Source organism: Mustela lutreola, chromosome 1 (genome assembly GCF_030435805.1).
Source record: "Mustela lutreola isolate mMusLut2 chromosome 1, mMusLut2.pri, whole genome shotgun sequence".
In the NCBI taxonomy this organism is placed as follows: Eukaryota; Metazoa; Chordata; class Mammalia; order Carnivora; family Mustelidae; genus Mustela; species Mustela lutreola.
In genome coordinates, this window is record NC_081290.1 from 288905184 (window position 1) to 288925155 (window position 19972).

A 19972-nucleotide genomic window follows, 5' to 3' on the forward strand; every position below is an offset into this window, starting at 1 on the left:
AGAATCAAACTGTACCACTCTTGGAAGGGGACCTGGTTAGATCTTCATGAACTTGGGTCTGGCAGTGGTATCTTAGGTCTGATGTCACAAGACAGGAACAAAAGAAAAAAATAGATAAATTGGACATCATCAAAATTTGAAGAGTTTATGCCTCAAAGGACATGGTCAAGACAGTGAAGATGAAGCCTAAGGTGGGAGAAAATATCTACAGATCCCAGGACCGATAAGGCGCTAGTGTCCAAAATATATAAAGAACTCTTGCAAATCGAAAATACAAAGATAGGGGTGGCTGGGTGGCTCAGCGGGTTAAAGCCTCTGCCTTCAGCTCAGGTCATGATCTCAGGGTCCTGGGGTCAAGCCCCACATTGGGCTCTCTGCTCAGCAGGGAGCCTGCTTCCTCCTCTCTCCCTGCCTGCCTCTCTGCCTGCTTGTGATCTCTGTCTGTCAAATAGTTGAATAATAAAAAACAAAACAAAACAAAGCAACAGAACTAAAAATCAGATAGCCAACAAGCACACGAAAATATTCTCAACATCATTAGCATCAGGCAAGTACAAATCCTCACCAGAGAGAGTACCACTTCATGCCCACCAGGATGGCTCGATAGAAAATATGAGACACTAGCAAGCGTCAGAGAGGATGCGGGAAACATGGGACCCTCGTAACTGTTGCTGGGAGCATGAGCTGCTCAGCCACTGTGGAAGGCAGCCCGGCAGCTCCTCCAAGCTAAACGCAGAGTCCCACCGTCTGACCCAGAAGTCCACCCAAGAGAATGAAAACATATGTCCACAGGATGCCTGCACTCAAAAGCTCATGGCAGCATCTTCACAACAGCCAAATGTCCATCAGATGATGGTTGGATAAAAGATGTAGCTGACCCATAAAATGGATTATTATTAACAAATAGTATCTGATAAACAAATAGTACCTGATAAACAAATAGTATCTGATAAAAAGGAATGAAGTATGGCATAGGCTACAGCAAGAATAAAACTCCACACGTTATGCTAAGTGGAAGAAGCCATTTGCAGAAGACTGCCTATTATAGCATTTTATTTTTATGTAATTTCCAAAATAGGCAAATACATAGAGACAGAAGGCAAATGAGTAGTTGTGTAAAGCTGGAGCCAGGGAGGATGAATTGGGGGGTTTTCTCCTGAGGTGATGAACATTCTGTATGCTCCATGGTGGGTGTAGTTGTGGAAACACTGACCACCACCCAGCTGTGCACCTTCAGTGGGTCAGTGCTATGCTGTGTCAGTTTTATGCCAACCAGCCATTACAAAAGAAGTCATCGGAGAGGTTGAAGGTCAGTGGAGAGGGTCCCTGCCCCTGGATGGAGGGTCCTTGTGAGGTCAGGGCACAGAAGAGTGTAAGCTAGAAAGGGGGTAGAGTAGTTGGGGGAGAGGTGCATAGTCGAGCACGATATGGGGTTGGGCTCATCAAGAGAAAAGTCAAGTAGACCCCCAACCGAGCGGAGAGGTCAAGACACCGAGAAGACCCAGAAACTATCGGAGAGCACGGCCTCGAGCCGGTAGCCAAACTCACTGAGCAGTGCGGTCCTGGCGTCCTGTTCGCATGACCAACCAACCACGGCAAAGCTGCAGGGTTCAAGGGGCATGAGGAGCACCCTAGGTCCAGAGCCAGTTCCCAAAGTTGGCAGTGGGGATTGTCATTTGCACGACTCAGTTCCTGTATAACCTTTTATAGTTTTGTCCAAAGATAAGTCCAATTCCAAAAGTGAGATATCGAAATCTCCTTCCGTAATTCCATTTTTACTTGTCTCCCCCATGCACTTGTAATCATTTTTGTTGAACAATGCAGCAGCTCTGCTGTTCGGGACACACAGGTCCACCGTAGTTTCAGCTTTTCCGTAGAGCTCACCTGCTAGCCTCAGCCTCTTTACCCCGTTCAGTGCTTTTAACCTTCAACGTCACCTAGTACACTTGCTGCCATGGGCTTGTCCATTCTTCTCCTCTGTATCACTCACCTGATTTTCAGCGCTTCTCCATCGCTCTGTTACATGTTTCTTGGAAACTTCCTGTGACCGAGTTTTGACTTTTTCCACAAGTCCCTGTCTTCCTCAGAAGAAGGCATCCCCCTCCTGAGGAGGCTGTCCTGTTACTCGGTGTCTGGACAGAGCATCCCTCAAGGATTTCTGCAGACGGGTGGGTTCCTGTATCCTCATTCTTTCTGTGTGGGGGTTTCCACAATATTCCTCAGGGTCGTTTCTCCTAGCAATCCTCCCTGAGACTCAATGAGTCTTTCCAAATGCTGACTCGACTGCTAACTAGCTCTGGGGATTGTCTTACTGGACGCATCACTCCTGCCTCTGCCCTGGCCGTCTGCCTGCCCCTGACCGCACTCCTATTGTTCCTGCATGCCATGTCCTCGGTGGGATCTCACCCCTTCCTCTTGTCGCTTTGCTTTGTGCTCCTGTTCTGTGATGTGAGATTTTCCTTTCACTTAAGTCTTCCGGAGCAATCATCTCAGCCCGTGACTGTCCTTCAAGTCATCCACATCTGCATCTGCATCTACAGCTACGGTTTTTTGCTAAATTGTACTTCTTTGAGGCAGTTTTAAGTTCACAACAAAACTTAGAATAAGCTGCAGAGGTCTCCCACAGACCCCTTGCCTCCCCACATGCACAGCCTCAGTCACCGTCGACGTCTCCACCAGACACAGCTTTGTTGAAGCTGATGAATCTGCACTGACATCCTTGGGTGCAAAGTCCTTCATCTACACCTTCACTCGTGATGTCATATGTTCTATGGGTTTTAACACACATATAATGGCATGTATCCACCACCACAGTGTCACACGGAGGGGTCTCCCTGCCATAAAGCCCTCCCCGCCCCACCTGTTAACCCCTCCCCCCACTCCAAACTGTACGACCGCCGATCCCTGTACCGTCTCCCTAGTTCTGCCTTTTCCAGAATGTCTTAGAGCTGGGATCCCACAGTCTGTGGTTGTCTCCTTTCACTTAGGAAGAGGGATTTAAGGCGTCTCCATGACTTTTCATGGCTTGATAGCTTATTTTTTAAACATTTTTAGCATATTTAATTTTAAAGAATATTCTAGTGTCTGGATGGACCACAGTTTATTTATCCATAACCTGCCGAAGGGCATCTTGGTTGCTTCCAAGTTTTGCCAATTATAAGTAAAGCTTCTATAAGCATCTATATGCAGGGTTTTGAGTGCACATGAGCTTTTGCTCCGTTGAGTTAATGTTAAGGAGCACAATTGCTGGATCGTATGGGAAGTGTTTCGTTTTGCAAGAAACCACCAAACTGTCTTCCAGAGGGGCCGCACCATTCTGAATGCCCACCGTGGTTAGAGAGCGCTCCTGCTGCTCCTTGTCCTTGCCAACACTTGGTGCTGCTTGTTTAGTTCTTCTAAATCATGATTTTTTTAGTTTAGTGACATGACATGATTGCTTATGTAGAAAATCTCACATAATCAACAAAAAAATATAGAGCTACTAAGTGATGGTAGCAAAGTTGCACGATACAAGGTTAATATAAAACATCAATTGCTTTTTCATATCCCAGCAAGGAGCATTTAGAATTTGACATTAAAAACTCAATATCATTTACATTAGCACCAAAAAATGAATTATTTAGGTAAAAACCTAATAATATATATAAGATATATTCAAGGAATCTAAAAAACTCTAATGAAAGAGATCATTCCAACTTGATGTGCAGATTCAGTGTGAGCCCAATAAAGATCCCAGCCTGTTGTCGACAAACTGGTGCTGGAGACTCTAGCAAAAAGCAAAAGACCCCGAACAGCCAACACTAATAGAGGAAAACAGAGCCCGAAGACTAACACTCCTCAGCTCGAGACCCACCACAGGCCACAGTAATCAGGATGACATGGCACTGCCGATAAAACAGACAGATACACGGAGCCATGAACAGAGAACCCGGAAACAGACGCACACAAAGGTAGTCAGCGGATGTGACAAAGGGGCAAAGGACATTCAGGGGAGAAAGGACAGTCTTTCCAGAAAACCGTGCTGGGCCTCTTGGACATCTCCATGCGAGAAAAGAAAAAAGAGGGGCTCCTGGGTGGCTCAGTTGGCTAAGCATCTGCCTTTGACTCAGGCCATGATCCCAGAGTCCTGGGATCACATCCCAGGATCGGCACCCAGCTCAGTGGGGGGCCTGCTTCTCCCTGTACCCCTCCCCCTGCTTGTACTGTCTCTCAAGTAAATAAATAAAATCTTTAAAGAAAAGAAAAAAGAAAGAATCTATATCCAGACCTTACACCCTTCCCAAAAATAAACTCAAAATGGACCACAGACCTCGCATAAGACACAAAACTATTAAAGTCCTAGAAGATAACAGAAGAGAAAATCTAGGTGATCTTGGGTTTGGTGACTACTTAGACACAACACCAAAAGGACATCCTTCCAAAAAAATTTAACAGAAAAATTTGTTAAGTTGTACTTCATGAACATTAAAGACATCTGCTCTATGAAAGACACTGAGAAAATGAAAACACAAGACACAGCCTGGCAGGGGGGGACACAAAACACATGTCAGATACAGGAATTGTATCCAAAATATACAAAGAAATTTTAAAACTCAACAATAAGAAAACAATTCAATCTAAAAATGGGCAAAAGAGCTGTACATACACTTCACCAAAGAAGACACAGAGATGGCACATAATCATATGAAAAGATGCTCTATGTTCTAGGTCACTCAGGAAATGCAAATCAAAACAACATTGAGATATCATCACACACCCCTGCTGGGAATACAATAATGGTGCAACCACTTTGGGCAATTTCTTACAAAACTAAATATACTCTTACCTTATGATTCAGCAGTCACATTCCTTGGTGAATTCCTTGGAGGTGAGAATTTACATCCATACAAAAACCTCCATGTGGATATTTCTAGCAGCTTTATTTATAATTGTCAAAACTTGGAAATAGCCAAGATGGCCGTCAGTAGACGAATGGATAAATAAACTGTGAAAAGTCCAGACAACGAAATACCATTCGGTAGTAAAAAGAAATGAGCTATCAAGCCATGAAAAGTCATGGAGGCACTTTAAATGCATCTTACTAAGTGGGAAAAAAAAGTCCAAAATGGCCACATACTACCTGATCCAAACGCTATGATGTTCTGGAAAAGGCAAAACAAAGGAACTGATAACAAGATCAGTGGTTGCCAAGGGTTGGAGGAGGGAGGGAGAGAGATGAACAGGCAGAGCACAGAGGATTTTAAGGCAGTGAAACTATTATTCTGTGTGGTACCATCACCAAGAATATATGTCATAATGATTTTTCGAATCCATGGAATATGCAACAAGAGTGACCCTAAACTATGGACTTCAATTAACACTAGTGTATCCATATTGGTTCATAAGTTGCAACAAATGTACCACATGAGATGTAAGAAATATGGAAAATTCAGGGGGTGGTGAGGAAAGAGGGTATATGGGAATCCCCTGTACTTTTCACTCATTTTTTCCTGTAAACCCGAACCTGCTAAAACTGAATTGTCTATTTTTTTTAATCTCCATGGGCATACACTTGACTTGTCTGAACTAGTCTTCCTCTCTTGTTCACCTGACATTCATCCCACCAGAAACTCCATTTTATTGAGATCTGGTGCCCAGACTCCTTGTCCCTCCAACTTGCTCACCCCCTTGTGTGATGCATGTGTCCTGCTGCCCCGTGGGGCCCACTTCACCTGCTGGAGCATCTGTAATGGCTGCATTCCCACAAGATGTGGAAGTTCAGACCTCCAGCGAGGCAACAGGTGGGATCCACTCTGTTCCTCAGTGCTCCCATGTCCTTCCAGAAGTAGAGGACTCATTTCATCTTTTTCTTAACTGTGCAGGAGCAGAGGCAGAGAACGCTCAGGAGGCAGACAGACACTAATTTGCACTGTGCTCCATGGCTTAATGTGGTCAGTCCTTGCCTAGGCCAGGGTCTCTGACTGTTCCCAACTTCTCATCAAGCTCAGAGGTTCAAGGAAAGCTGAGCCTCCTCTACCAGCTCACCTATGACCTCCCTGTCTGCTGCCCTTGAAAGACCCATGGCTGAGAATCAAGGTTGGCAACAGGGAAAAGATGCTACATAGTCAAGCTGCCATCACCAAAGAATGCCCTCTAAATTTTACTTCTGGATGTAGATGCAAACGTTATCAACTGAATACAACAATGTATCAAACTAAAAACACACTATGACCAAGCTGGGTTGCATCCTCAAGCACACAAGGATAGTTCAATACCAGGAACTCCAGTCAAAGCAGCAGATAGACAAAGCGCCACCTTCCCATTGACTAGGAAGACCTGGGATGAGAGCACAAGCCAGGCGCAGAGACAGCGCACTGATGTGTTAAATTCACTGTTCAATCAAGTACAAGGCTAACCTCATGAGGAATAAGGTGCATCACTTCAGAAATTATCACATAACGTGCTGATTTGGAGGATCCCTTGTTAGTATCAGAATCAGAGGTAAAGACTATAAAGACAAGGTGGGAAATTTTTATATTAAGGGGAGCAGTCCAGCCATGGGTGGATGGTTGGAGGCCAGTCAGCAGGAGGCTGATGTCCAAAGGCATGGCCAAGAGAAATTAGGAGCAGGGACATCTGGTATGCAGACTTAAGTTTTCCTTCTCAGTAGAGTAATCCTCTTGTGCTCACCTCAAGCTTTATAATCATCTCTTCAACCAAGAAACCTTGCATTGGCCATGGCTTGCTGTTTGGAAATAAATCACCCCTTCTCCTTTGGGGCAATGCTGAGAAGGGCAGCAGACTCAGAAGCTGGACGAAGTAGCTCAAAATGAATGGATGGTCTGAATGGAAAGAAGACAAACAGGAACCAGAGATATTTCTGCGGTTTTCAGAAATAATCAAGGAGAAAAAGGATTCCTTTCCAAATACCAGGACAGGGGCTGGATTATTCTTATTCTGGTCATTAAGGAATGGGCGTTTCCAGAAGGGACAAGGCATGGATAAACTGATGGAATATAAACACACACACACTTACTCGTACTTACAGAAACCAACCAAAATGTCATCCCTAGATGGCAGGATTATGGGAATTCTTTTCTTCTTTAGATTTTTATTGTTTCCAGTAAAGACGATGGACGATTTTTACGATCTTAACATAGAAGAGGACTATTGGAAGAGGTCAGCACAGCACAGGTAATGGCACCGGGGCAGGAGGAGCCATAGGTCACTTGAGGCCGACAGAGAGTGCAGGTGACCAGTGCCTGGGCTCCTCGGGAAACAAAGACATCCTGGAGCTGAGGTTCTAATTATAGGGCTCAAAACAAAAGTGGAAGAAGACAAATTTAGGAAACAGAAAGTGGATGCTCACCTGAGCCAGTAGGAAGGCACTGGCAAAGAGGAAAAATAGGGCTGGAAAACAGTATAAACAGGCACAAGGAAGTGACCTTGTGGCCTGTGAAGCCACTAGACAGGTATATAAAGGGTCCTGGCCCAGAAGTATCCACACCTGAGCACCTGTCCTCTGCACCTGCTCCTCTGACCTGATCCACTCTCAACCCACCAGAACCATGAGCTGCTGTGGCTGTTCCGGGGGCTGTGGCTCCAGCTGTGGGGGCTGCGGGTCCGGCTGTGGGGGCTGTGGCTCCAGCTGTGGGGGCTGCTGTGTGCCCGTGTGCTGCTGCAAGCCCGTGTGCTGCTGTGTGCCAGCCTGTTCCTGCTCCAGCTGTGGCTCCTGTGGGGGCTGCAAGGGGGGCTGTGGCTCCTGTGGGGGCTGCAAGGGGGGTAGTGGCTCCTGTGGGGGCTGCAAGGGGGGCTGTGGCTCCTGTGGGGGCTGCAAGGGGGGCTGTGGCTCCTGTAGGGGCTGCAAGGGGGGCTGTGGCTCCTGTGGGGGCTGCAAGGGGGGCAGTGGCTCCTGTGGGGGCTGCAAGGGGGGCTGTGGCTCCTGTGGGGGTTGCAAGGGGGGCTGTGGCTCCTGTGGGGGCTGCAAGGGGGGTTGTGGCTCCTGTGGGGGCTGCAAGGGGGGTTGTGGATCCTGTGGGGGATGCAAGGGGGGCTGTGGCTCCTGTGGGGGTTGCAAGGGGGGCTGTGGCTCCTGTGGCTGCTCCCAGTCCAGCTGCTGCAAGCCTTGCTGCTCCCAGTCCAGCTGCTGCAAGCCCTGCTGCTCCCAGTCCAGCTGCTGCAAGCCCTGCTGCTCCCAATCCTGCTGCTGTGTCCCCTGCTGCTCCCAGTCCAGCTGCTGCAAACCTTGCTGCTGCTCTTCAGGCTGTGGGTCATCCTGCTGCCAGTCCTGCTGCTGTGTCCCCTGCTGCTCCCAGTCCAGCTGCTGTAAGCCCTGCTGCTCCCAGTCCGGCTGCTGTGTCCCCGTCTGCTGTCAGTGCAAGATCTAAAGCTCTGAACCCAAACCTTGGGTTTCTTTCTCAATATTTGGTGAAACCTATATTCTTGTGGTTTCCCTAAATCAGCTCTTTTCACCTGTCCTCTCCTGATGCATCCACAACCTTCTCCTACTTTTCATTCCTACACATACCTCCTTCCTTGACTCATCTCCACCTCTGAGATCTGTCTTTAACCTCATCACTCAGAAATATTTTCTGTAGATGCCTCTGCTTAGAAGCAGGTGCCAGCTGATGCTACAATCAGCTCTTCCAACTTGGGTGGGAGCTGGCTGAGAAGCAAAGTCAGGTCCAGGTTTCTGAGTGAAAATTGAGACTGCTTTAATCTGGCTTCTTAGCCGTAAGGATGCTGGATCCTACTGGGCCACTTTCTGCTCACCTGTAACTCTCCTCTCCCTACAAGAACTTCCTTCTTTCCTGCTGCCTCTAACTCCACTTGTTTAAAACAATAACAATTGTATTTCCCTTTAATAAAATTTATCTTGTCTCTGTAAGCCAACTGTACACTTGGTGTGATTTTTTTCTTTTCAAACTTTTTCCCATATGGTGACAAATTAGCAACATCCTTGTAAATGGGCTTTTGGATCCACCAACTCTGTTGGCACATTCACAAAGAACCATGCATTGACTCCTATGTTCCCAATGGACACCAAACATCTTCACCCTCTCCGCTCCAAGGATAAGAGGGCTCAGCCCCAGCAAAGTGGGCGAGGGAGTCGGCCATGGGAGGTAGAGATGGGCAGCAGGTGCTGGGTGCTGACAACCATCTGAGCAGGGACTAGGCGTGTGCATCCATGTGAGTAAGAGATGGATGACCTTCCCTATCCCCTCACCACCCAGGTCCTATAGAGAACGCTGGTCCTTGGGAAGACCCCAGAACAGGCCAAGTTCAGGGAGAGGAAACATAAGCATCAGGATGTACCTTCCATGTGAGTTACAGTCCACCTTCGATTCAAATACAAAATTAGGATTCTAGGCTTCAAACTGGAGTTACCAGAAAGCTACAGCCCTGCTCACAGCACCATGAGACAACAGTCTCCCCCAGGAGAGGCAAGATCATCTTGGCACAAGGTTGTTTCACACTGACATGCGTGTTGAGACTATCCTCGGAACAGGGAACACAGGCACAGGCACTGTTTTAGAAACTATACCTTTTCCAGGGAGGAGGGGACAAACGTTACATGAGGATGTTCCTCAGCCAAATAAACACTGCATGAAAACACAGAGACACTGTGAGCAGCGAATCCCAATACAGTGTCCAGGAAAACCTAAATGGCTGCAGGTGATGGGCTGAAGAAATCCAGCATGCCCCTGAAGAAAGGATCCTTGAGATAAAAGAGATAAGATGTAAGAGAAAAAGACAAGTTAATCCAGAAATAAAATATCAGACTTTTTCCAAGCATAGTTAGGAGGCAAGGAGAGGGCAAAAATCTGTGCCAGACATCTCGTCTCACCAGGGAACGGGGTTATTGTTTGTTTTGTGATGTCAAAAGAAAATACGACTTAAGGAATTTGGGTCAAAATCTCAGTAGGGGAATTTTAGAAAGGTGGACGCCCTGGGGGCTCATCTGTATATTCCTACATCCCCACATAAAAACAGACCAGGCAGCTAGACAGGAAAACCAAAATTCCTTGGCTGAAATTTATAACAAGATCAGGTGAACTCCAAGGTACAAATTCTCAAGAGCCACAAGTTCCCTGTGGTATCAGCATCTCTGCAGGAGAAAGCAAAAGGAAGCAAAGGGACATGTGAGAGAGCTGAAGGCAGGACAGCCTCAGAAGAACCACTGGTCTATGTCAGAAAGCATGGTGTGTGCCTGGAGTTTAGCATCTGAACCTGGACGGCTTTCCCCACCGTGAAGGGGAGTGGCTTTAGGGGACTTCAGTGAGTCCTTAGGGCAAGAGATGGGCAACAGAAACAAACTCGACCCGACAGACCAACAAGTAGCCTGCCATTTCAAAACAAGCTAATAAACAACCAGAGGAACATAAACAAGACAAAGGAACAACATAAGACAGAACACCAAGTTTGGATGAGGGGAAACCCCTCATGGGAAAATGAGAGATAGAAGGAAAATCACTCCAGAAATCAAGACTAAAATGAAGGAAACACGGCAAACGAAAAAAAACACATTTTAAGGTCAAAATGAATGAGATAAAAAGGATTCAAGAGAGAGTGATGAATATTGAACACAGGCAAAGAAGATCCCAAGTGTTAAGCGTGGTCCTTGGGGAGAAAGGAAGCTGTGTGGGACAGTCACACGATGAAATCAACCTGAAAAGGCACGAGGAAGGAGAGGAGAGAAAGACTGACAGGCTGAATCTATATTAAATACAAAATAAGAGGCAGGTTTAAAACCAAATGTGTCAGAAATTACACTAAGTAGAAATGGACAAAAATATGCTACCTTAAATACAAAGATTGCTGGAGTAGATTTGCTTTTAATCTAATTTCATACCAACTCAAAAGCCACATTTAACCAAAGTATAGAGAAAGGTTAAAAATTTAAAAATGGGGAAAGATATGCATGCAAACAAAGCTCTGTCAATAGCAGGCCAAACAGAAACAAAAAGCCCCAAAGAGTTACTGGAGAAGACGAGTATCGCTTCCATAAACTAAGAGTTCCCACCACTTAAAATTTGCGTGTACGGAACGAAACAGCCTTAAAAAAGGAAGCAAAGCAGAATGGGACAAACTATGGAATGAAGTGGACCAAACCATAATCAGAGTGGAAGACTCTGAGGTTCCTTCTCCGTATTTTATACACAAGCGACAAGAAACATGGGGCAGATGTGGGGGATCTGGGCCCCCAAGTTAACAAACTGACCCAATAGGATTCATGGCAAGTGTTGTGCCACCAACTATACAATTCCACTCTTCTAAGTGCATGTAGAGCAGTCACAAAAATGAACGAAGCCTTGCCATGAAGCCTCAGCATGCACGGTGAATTCTATAAGTCACGTCGCCAGCTAATGGGTCCTCCCTGTTTATTACTTACCTTTTCTCCTTCATCCTCAGGCCAACCCCACCACCCTCCACAGACACCTGTCCGCACACCCTTCTCTATCACCTTCTGGAAATGTGTTTCCACATGTGGGCATACAGTCATGACAAGTAGTATTTTCCTAGAATGGGTGTTTATTTTTATTCATGGGGGGTTTAAAGCTTGTTCGATTTCTCAGTATTTTTTTTTTTAAGCAAATCTGAGATTGATTTGTTTTGCTACATAAAAATACAATAAATTATTTCTGGCCACTATATCGTATTCCGTTATATACATAGACCATGTTGTGAGAGTTCAGTGCCCTTTTGGGAGCTCTTTGCTGAGACAATACACCGTAATTAATATCCTTCTTCCTTAGCATCTGTATGAGTGTTTCTCTGGATAGAATCTGCACGTCAAAGGTACGCATGTACTCCACTCACGAAATCCCACCAGGCTGTATGAGCATTCTTCTGGGGTACATACAGGGGGACAATCTACTTGTCACAAGGAAGAGATAATACCCCGTATCAAAAATGCTGACAGAGTTCTCCCTCTCTTCAAAAACACAGTGGTATTTTGTTTTAATTTGGTTTCCTCTGGGGGCACCTGGGTGGCTCCATCAGTTAAGTGTCTGCTTTCAGCTCAGGCCATGAGCCCGCAGTCCTAGGATGGAGTTTGTGCTGGTCTCCCGGCTCAGCAGAGCATCCGCTTCTCCCTCTCCCTCTGCCATTGCCCCCGCTTGTGCTCTCTGGCTCCCGTTCTCTGGCGCTCTCTCTCTCTCTCTCTCTCTCTCTCTCTCTCTCTCTGTGTCAAATAAATAAGTAAAACTCAAAATAATAATAACAACAACAACTTGCTTTCCGCTGATGAAAATCAGGGTGACCGTCTCTTTGTGTTCTTATTGGCCGCGTGTGAACGCTCACTTCCCAGTCTCTGTCCATTCCCTGGTGGTTTGCAGTTCCTAGTACAGTCTAGACATTAACCCCTTAGTGATTATAAGCAGCAAGTGTCTTCCCCTGAAAGTCCAACCATCTTTTTATGTTGTTCCACAGTGACTGCCACTGAACACAAATGTATATAATTCTGATGCAGTTAAATCCACCATTTTCCTAACTATTACTTGTGCTCTGGGATCATATTTAAGAATTCCTTTCCTACCCTGAGCATAATAACCATAACCTCCAACAGATACTATCTCCTACACTTTGTATTTTCTCCTTCGCTTTTACATATACTTTAAGACCTTAAATCCATCTGTATTTTGGGGGGTGCGGCATTACCATCTAATTTTAATTTTCTTTTTTTTAAGATTTTTTTAATTTATTTAACGGACAGAGATCACAAGTAGGCAGAGAGGCAAGCAGAGAGAGAGAGAGTGGAGGAAACAAGCTTCCCGCTGAGCAGAACTCTGGGATCATGGCCTGAGCCAAAGGCAGAGGCTTTAACCCACTGAGCCACCCGGGAGCCCCTAATTTTAACTATCTGTATAGAGTGAGCCACCTTCCCCATTCAATTTCCTCATTCAAAAGTAGAGTTCCCAAATACATGGGCCTTTTATGGGTTCTTGTTCTGTATCTTCATCTATTTATCTGTTCCTATGTTAGCAGCAAGCTTTTATTAGATAAGAATTTATTCTATGTTTATTTTATATTTAATAATATCTGGCAGATATTTTGCTTATTATTCACAATTGCCTCAGTTATTCATGAACTTTGCACATAAATTTTAGATCTGTGGGAGAAATTCCAAAATTAAATCCTGTGGAATTCCAACTAAAATCGCACGGAATACATGGACTAACACGGGAGAAATTAATGTTTTATAATGCTGTCTGGCTATCCACGAACATGGTATACTTCTCCATTTATCCAATTCTTTATGGCTCAGAAGAAAGAAAGAAAGAAAGAGAGAGAGAAAGAGAGGGAGAGATGGAAAGAGAGGTGGGAAGGAAGGAAGAAAGAAAAAGATTGTTAGGGGCGCCTGGGTGGCTCAGTGGGTTAAAGCCTCTGCCTTCGGCTCAGGTCATGATCTCAGGGTCCTGGGATGGAGCCCCGTATCGGGCTCTCTGCTCAGCGCGGAGCCTGCTTCCTCCTCTCTCTCTGCCTGCCTCTCTGCCTACTTATGATCACTCTGTCAAATAAATAAATAAAATCTTTTAAAAAAAAAAAAAGAAAGAAAAAAATTTTTACAGTTTCCCCACAGAAGTCTCAGGCATTCTTTATCAATTAGTTCTTAGATATGTAATGTTTTGTTCACACTTTAAATAACTTATTTCCCACTAGATTTTCTCATTATTTGTGGTGAATAAGAATATGAGATTAATTCACAATAACACACTGGCATGCACTGAAGGGGACAATGGTGAGTGTGGGTGGAGAACAGGGACTCCCACCCATGCTCAGGGTGAAGAGCAGCCCAGCCCAAGCCCCTCCACTCCAAAGTGCAGGAGGGCTTTTAGGCAGGAAAGTGGCATAAGCTGTCAAATTGCAAAAGAAAGGAAACAAAAGGTCCAACAATGGGTAAAGGGATGAATCGATGGTTGTAGCTTCAGGAAGAAAATAGGTTAACTAGAGCCGTACAAACCACCTAGAGAAATCTCTTTACTACAACCACTGCATTTTGCAAAAGCAGTTTTCAGGAGAAAAGTAGTGCATTACCACTTACTATACTAAGTTTAAAGCCCGCAAAATAATGTTTCAAGAACACACGTAATATGTTTATTAAGCATGTGAAGACCACATGGGACTAACACTTTCCGATTCAGGAACTTGCCTAGGGTAGGAGGAAACAATGCGAGAAGAGGCGTGGACAGGGATTCACCCATCTTCCTACTGTTTTCATAACTCGGACATTTTTACATGTTTTTTTATGTGTTATTGCGTATACCCCTTGTACAGCTAAAATAAACCACTGTTAATCAAGTGACACTCTGCAGTTAAAGGGAATGAGCTGAACCCTTGCAAGGGATGGGGAACTCCCTCAAGTCTAGACATGGATTCTGGGAGGGGCTAGGTCCCAACGAGTAGCCAATAGCAGCTAATGGCACATAGACTTTACACCAGAGGCTGATGTCTAAAGGAAAACAGGAAGGGAGATCCTAAACATAGCACAAACAAGAACCAGGAAGTGACCATGTGGCCAGCATCACACCTCACACTGGGGCAGGAGTATATAAAGGGCTCCCGGCCCAGGAGGCCCCACACCTGAGCACCTGTCCTCTGCACCTGCTCCTCTGACCTGCTCCACCCTCAATCCACCAGAACCATGGGCTGCTGTGGTTGTTCCGGGGGCTGTGGCTCCAGCTGTGGGGGCTGTGGCTCCAGCTGTGGGGGCTGCTGTGTGCCCGTGTGCTGCTGCAAGCCCGTGTGCTGCTGTGTGCCAGCCTGTTCCTGCTCCAGCTGTGGCTCCTGTGGGGGCTGCAAGGGGGGCTGTGGCTCCTGTGGGGGCTGCAAGGGGGGCTGTGGCTCCTGTGGGGGCTGCAAGGGGGGCTGTGGCTCCTGTGGGGGCTGCAAGGGGGGCTGTGGCTCCTGTGGGGGCTGCAAGGGGGGTTGTGGCTCCTGTGGGGGATGCAAGGGGGGCTGTGGCTCCTGTGGGGGTTGCAAGGGGGGCTGTGGCTCCTGTGGGGGTTGCAAGGGGGGCTGTGGCTCCTGTGGCTGCTCCCAGTCCAGCTGCTGCAAGCCTTGCTGCTCCCAGTCCAGCTGCTGCAAGCCCTGCTGCTCCCAGTCCAGCTGCTGCAAGCCCTGCTGCTCCCAGTCCAGCTGCTGCAAGCCCTGCTGCTCCCAGTCCAGCTGCTGCAAACCTTGCTGCTGCTCTTCAGGCTGTGGGTCATCCTGCTGCCAGTCCTGCTGCTGTGTCCCCTGCTGCTCCCAGTCCAGCTGCTGTAAGCCCTGCTGCTCCCAGTCCGGCTGCTGTGTCCCCGTCTGCTGTCAGTGCAAGATCTAAAGCTCTGAACCCAAACCTTGGGTTTCTTTCTCAATATTTGGTGAAACCTATATTCTTGTGGTTTCCCTAAATCAGCTCTTTTCACCTGTCCTCTCCTGATGCATCCACAACCTTCTCCTACTTTTCATTCCTATACATACCTCCTTCCTTGACTCATCTCCACCTCTGAGATCTGTCTTTAACCTCATCACTCAGAAATATTTTCTGTAGATGCCTCTGCTTAGAAGCAGGTGCCAGCTGATGCTACAATCAGCTCTTCCAACTTGGGTGGGAGCTGGCTGAGAAGCAAAGTCAGGTCCAGGTTTCTGAGTGAAAATTGAGACTGCTTTAATCTGGCTTCTTAGCCGTAAGGATGCTGGATCCTACTGGGCCACTTTCTGCTCACCTGTAACTCTCCTCTCCCTACAAGAACTTCCTTCTTTCCTGCTGCCTCTAACTCCACTTGTTTAAAACAATAACAATTGTATTTCCCTTTAATAAAATTTATCTTGTCTCTGTAAGCCAACTGTACACTTGGTGTGATTTTTTTCTTTTCAAACTTTTTCCCATATGGTGACAAATTAGCAACATCCTTGTAAATGGGCTTTTGGATCCACCAACTCTGTTGGCACATTCACAAAGAACCATGCATTGACTCCTATGTTCCCAATGGACACCAAACATCTTCACCCTCTCCGCTCCAAGGATAAGAGGGCTCAGCCCCAGCAAAGTGGGCGAGGGAGTCGGCCATGGGAGGTAGAGATGGGCAGCAGGTGCTGGGTGCTGACAACCATCTGAGCAGGGACTAGGCGTGTGCATCCATGTGAGTAAGAGATGGATGACCTTCCCTATCCCCTCACCACCCAGGTCCTATAGAGAACGCTGGTCCTTGGGAAGACCCCAGAACAGGCCAAGTTCAGGGAGAGGAAACATAAGCATCAGGATGTACCTTCCATGTGAGTTACAGTCCACCTTCGATTCAAATACAAAATTAGGATTCTAGGCTTCAAACTGGAGTTACCAGAAAGCTACAGCCCTGCTCACAGCACCATGAGACAACAGTCTCCCCCAGGAGAGGCAAGATCATCTTGGCACAAGGTTGTTTCACACTGACATGCGTGTTGAGACTATCCTCGGAACAGGGAACACAGGCACAGGCACTGTTTTAGAAACTATACCTTTTCCAGGGAGGAGGGGACAAACGTTACATGAGGATGTTCCTCAGCCAAATAAACACTGCATGAAAACACAGAGACACTGTGAGCAGCGAATCCCAATACAGTGTCCAGGAAAACCTAAATGGCTGCAGGTGATGGGCTGAAGAAATCCAGCATGCCCCTGAAGAAAGGATCCTTGAGATAAAAGAGATAAGATGTAAGAGAAAAAGACAAGTTAATCCAGAAATAAAATATCAGACTTTTTCCAAGCATAGTTAGGAGGCAAGGAGAGGGCAAAAATCTGTGCCAGACATCTCGTCTCACCAGGGAACGGGGTTATTGTTTGTTTTGTGATGTCAAAAGAAAATACGACTTAAGGAATTTGGGTCAAAATCTCAGTAGGGGAATTTTAGAAAGGTGGACGCCCTGGGGGCTCATCTGTATATTCCTACATCCCCACATAAAAACAGACCAGGCAGCTAGACAGGAAAACCAAAATTCCTTGGCTGAAATTTATAACAAGATCAGGTGAACTCCAAGGTACAAATTCTCAAGAGCCACAAGTTCCCTGTGGTATCAGCATCTCTGCAGGAGAAAGCAAAAGGAAGCAAAGGGACATGTGAGAGAGCTGAAGGCAGGACAGCCTCAGAAGAACCACTGGTCTATGTCAGAAAGCATGGTGTGTGCCTGGAGTTTAGCATCTGAACCTGGACGGCTTTCCCCACCGTGAAGGGGAGTGGCTTTAGGGGACTTCAGTGAGTCCTTAGGGCAAGAGATGGGCAACAGAAACAAACTCGACCCGACAGACCAACAAGTAGCCTGCCATTTCAAAACAAGCTAATAAACAACCAGAGGAACATAAACAAGACAAAGGAACAACATAAGACAGAACACCAAGTTTGGATGAGGGGAAACCCCTCATGGGAAAATGAGAGATAGAAGGAAAATCACTCCAGAAATCAAGACTAAAATGAAGGAAACACGGCAAACGAAAAAAAACACATTTTAAGGTCAAAATGAATGAGATAAAAAGGATTCAAGAGAGAGTGATGAATATTGAACACAGGCAAAGAAGATCCCAAGTGTTAAGCGTGGTCCTTGGGGAGAAAGGAAGCTGTGTGGGACAGTCACACGATGAAATCAACCTGAAAAGGCACGAGGAAGGAGAGGAGAGAAAGACTGACAGGCTGAATCTATATTAAATACAAAATAAGAGGCAGGTTTAAAACCAAATGTGTCAGAAATTACACTAAGTAGAAATGGACAAAAATATGCTACCTTAAATACAAAGATTGCTGGAGTAGATTTGCTTTTAATCTAATTTCATACCAACTCAAAAGCCACATTTAACCAAAGTATAGAGAAAGGTTAAAAATTTAAAAATGGGGAAAGATATGCATGCAAACAAAGCTCTGTCAATAGCAGGCCAAACAGAAACAAAAAGCCCCAAAGAGTTACTGGAGAAGACGAGTATCGCTTCCATAAACTAAGAGTTCCCACCACTTAAAATTTGCGTGTACGGAACGAAACAGCCTTAAAAAAGGAAGCAAAGCAGAATGGGACAAACTATGGAATGAAGTGGACCAAACCATAATCAGAGTGGAAGACTCTGAGGTTCCTTCTCCGTATTTTATACACAAGCGACAAGAAACATGGGGCAGATGTGGGGGATCTGGGCCCCCAAGTTAACAAACTGACCCAATAGGATTCATGGCAAGTGTTGTGCCACCAACTATACAATTCCACTCTTCTAAGTGCATGTAGAGCAGTCACAAAAATGAACGAAGCCTTGCCATGAAGCCTCAGCATGCACGGTGAATTCTATAAGTCACGTCGCCAGCTAATGGGTCCTCCCTGTTTATTACTTACCTTTTCTCCTTCATCCTCAGGCCAACCCCACCACCCTCCACAGACACCTGTCCGCACACCCTTCTCTATCACCTTCTGGAAATGTGTTTCCACATGTGGGCATACAGTCATGACAAGTAGTATTTTCCTAGAATGGGTGTTTATTTTTATTCATGGGGGGTTTAAAGCTTGTTCGATTTCTCAGTATTTTTTTTTTTAAGCAAATCTGAGATTGATTTGTTTTGCTACATAAAAATACAATAAATTATTTCTGGCCACTATATCGTATTCCGTTATATACATAGACCATGTTGTGAGAGTTCAGTGCCCTTTTGGGAGCTCTTTGCTGAGACAATACACCGTAATTAATATCCTTCTTCCTTAGCATCTGTATGAGTGTTTCTCTGGATAGAATCTGCACGTCAAAGGTACGCATGTACTCCACTCACGAAATCCCACCAGGCTGTATGAGCATTCTTCTGGGGTACATACAGGGGGACAATCTACTTGTCACAAGGAAGAGATAATACCCCGTATCAAAAATGCTGACAGAGTTCTCCCTCTCTTCAAAAACACAGTGGTATTTTGTTTTAATTTGGTTTCCTCTGGGGGCACCTGGGTGGCTCCATCAGTTAAGTGTCTGCTTTCAGCTCAGGCCATGAGCCCGCAGTCCTAGGATGGAGTTTGTGCTGGTCTCCCGGCTCAGCAGAGCATCCGCTTCTCCCTCTCCCTCTGCCATTGCCCCCGCTTGTGCTCTCTGGCTCCCGTTCTCTGGCGCTCGCTCTCTCTCTCTCTCTCTCTCTCTCTCTCTCTGTCAAATAAATAAGTAAAACTCAAAATAATAATAACAACAACAACTTGCTTTCCGCTGATGAAAATCAGGGTGACCGTCTCTTTGTGTTCTTATTGGCCGCGTGTGAACGCTCACTTCCCAGTCTCTGTCCATTCCCTGGTGGTTTGCAGTTCCTAGTACAGTCTAGACATTAACCCCTTAGTGATTATAAGCAGCAAGTGTCTTCCCCTGAAAGTCCAACCATCTTTTTATGTTGTTCCACAGTGACTGCCACTGAACACAAATGTATATAATTCTGATGCAGTTAAATCCACCATTTTCCTAACTATTACTTGTGCTCTGGGATCATATTTAAGAATTCCTTTCCTACCCTGAGCATAATAACCATAACCTCCAACAGATACTATCTCCTACACTTTGTATTTTCTCCTTCGCTTTTACATATACTTTAAGACCTTAAATCCATCTGTATTTTGGGGGGTGCGGCATTACCATCTAATTTTAATTTTCTTTTTTTTAAGATTTTTTTAATTTATTTAACGGACAGAGATCACAAGTAGGCAGAGAGGCAAGCAGAGAGAGAGAGAGTGGAGGAAACAAGCTTCCCGCTGAGCAGAACTCTGGGATCATGGCCTGAGCCAAAGGCAGAGGCTTTAACCCACTGAGCCACCCGGGAGCCCCTAATTTTAACTATCTGTATAGAGTGAGCCACCTTCCCCATTCAATTTCCTCATTCAAAAGTAGAGTTCCCAAATACATGGGCCTTTTATGGGTTCTTGTTCTGTATCTTCATCTATTTATCTGTTCCTATGTTAGCAGCAAGCTTTTATTAGATAAGAATTTATTCTATGTTTATTTTATATTTAATAATATCTGGCAGATATTTTGCTTATT

The 19972-nt window shown here is 45.7% G+C and overlaps 1 protein-coding gene and 1 pseudogene across 1 annotated transcript; both read right to left on the reverse strand.

The window, feature by feature from the left end:
* Positions 1-1483: 1483 nt before the first annotated feature.
* Positions 1484-11385, reverse strand: LOC131813082 (uncharacterized). The gene is made up of 7 exons (XM_059143278.1): positions 11372-11385; positions 11111-11174; positions 8311-8382; positions 8033-8223; positions 7521-7762; positions 7349-7367; positions 1484-1601 (listed from the first exon to the last, which is right to left on the reverse strand). Exons 1-7 carry the CDS (start codon positions 11383-11385, stop codon positions 1484-1486), a joined length of 720 nt encoding a protein of 239 aa, XP_058999261.1.
* Positions 11386-14431: 3046 nt separating this feature from the next.
* LOC131813144 (uncharacterized) lies at positions 14432-15000 on the reverse strand (annotated as a pseudogene).
* Between the last annotated feature and the right edge of the window lie 4972 nt (positions 15001-19972).

Bases quoted from the DNA above. Each gene is read 5' to 3' on its own strand.
- LOC131813082 (XM_059143278.1), bottom strand. The intron at 8,383-11,110 runs GTCTTCCACTCT...AAGAAACCCAAG, and splicing joins TACGGAGAAGGAACCTCAGA to GTTTGGGTTCAGAGCTTTAG. The intron at 7,763-8,032 runs CCCCCCTTGCAT...CAGGAGCCACTA, and splicing joins AACCCCCACAGGAGCCACAG to CCCCCCTTGCAGCCCCCACA.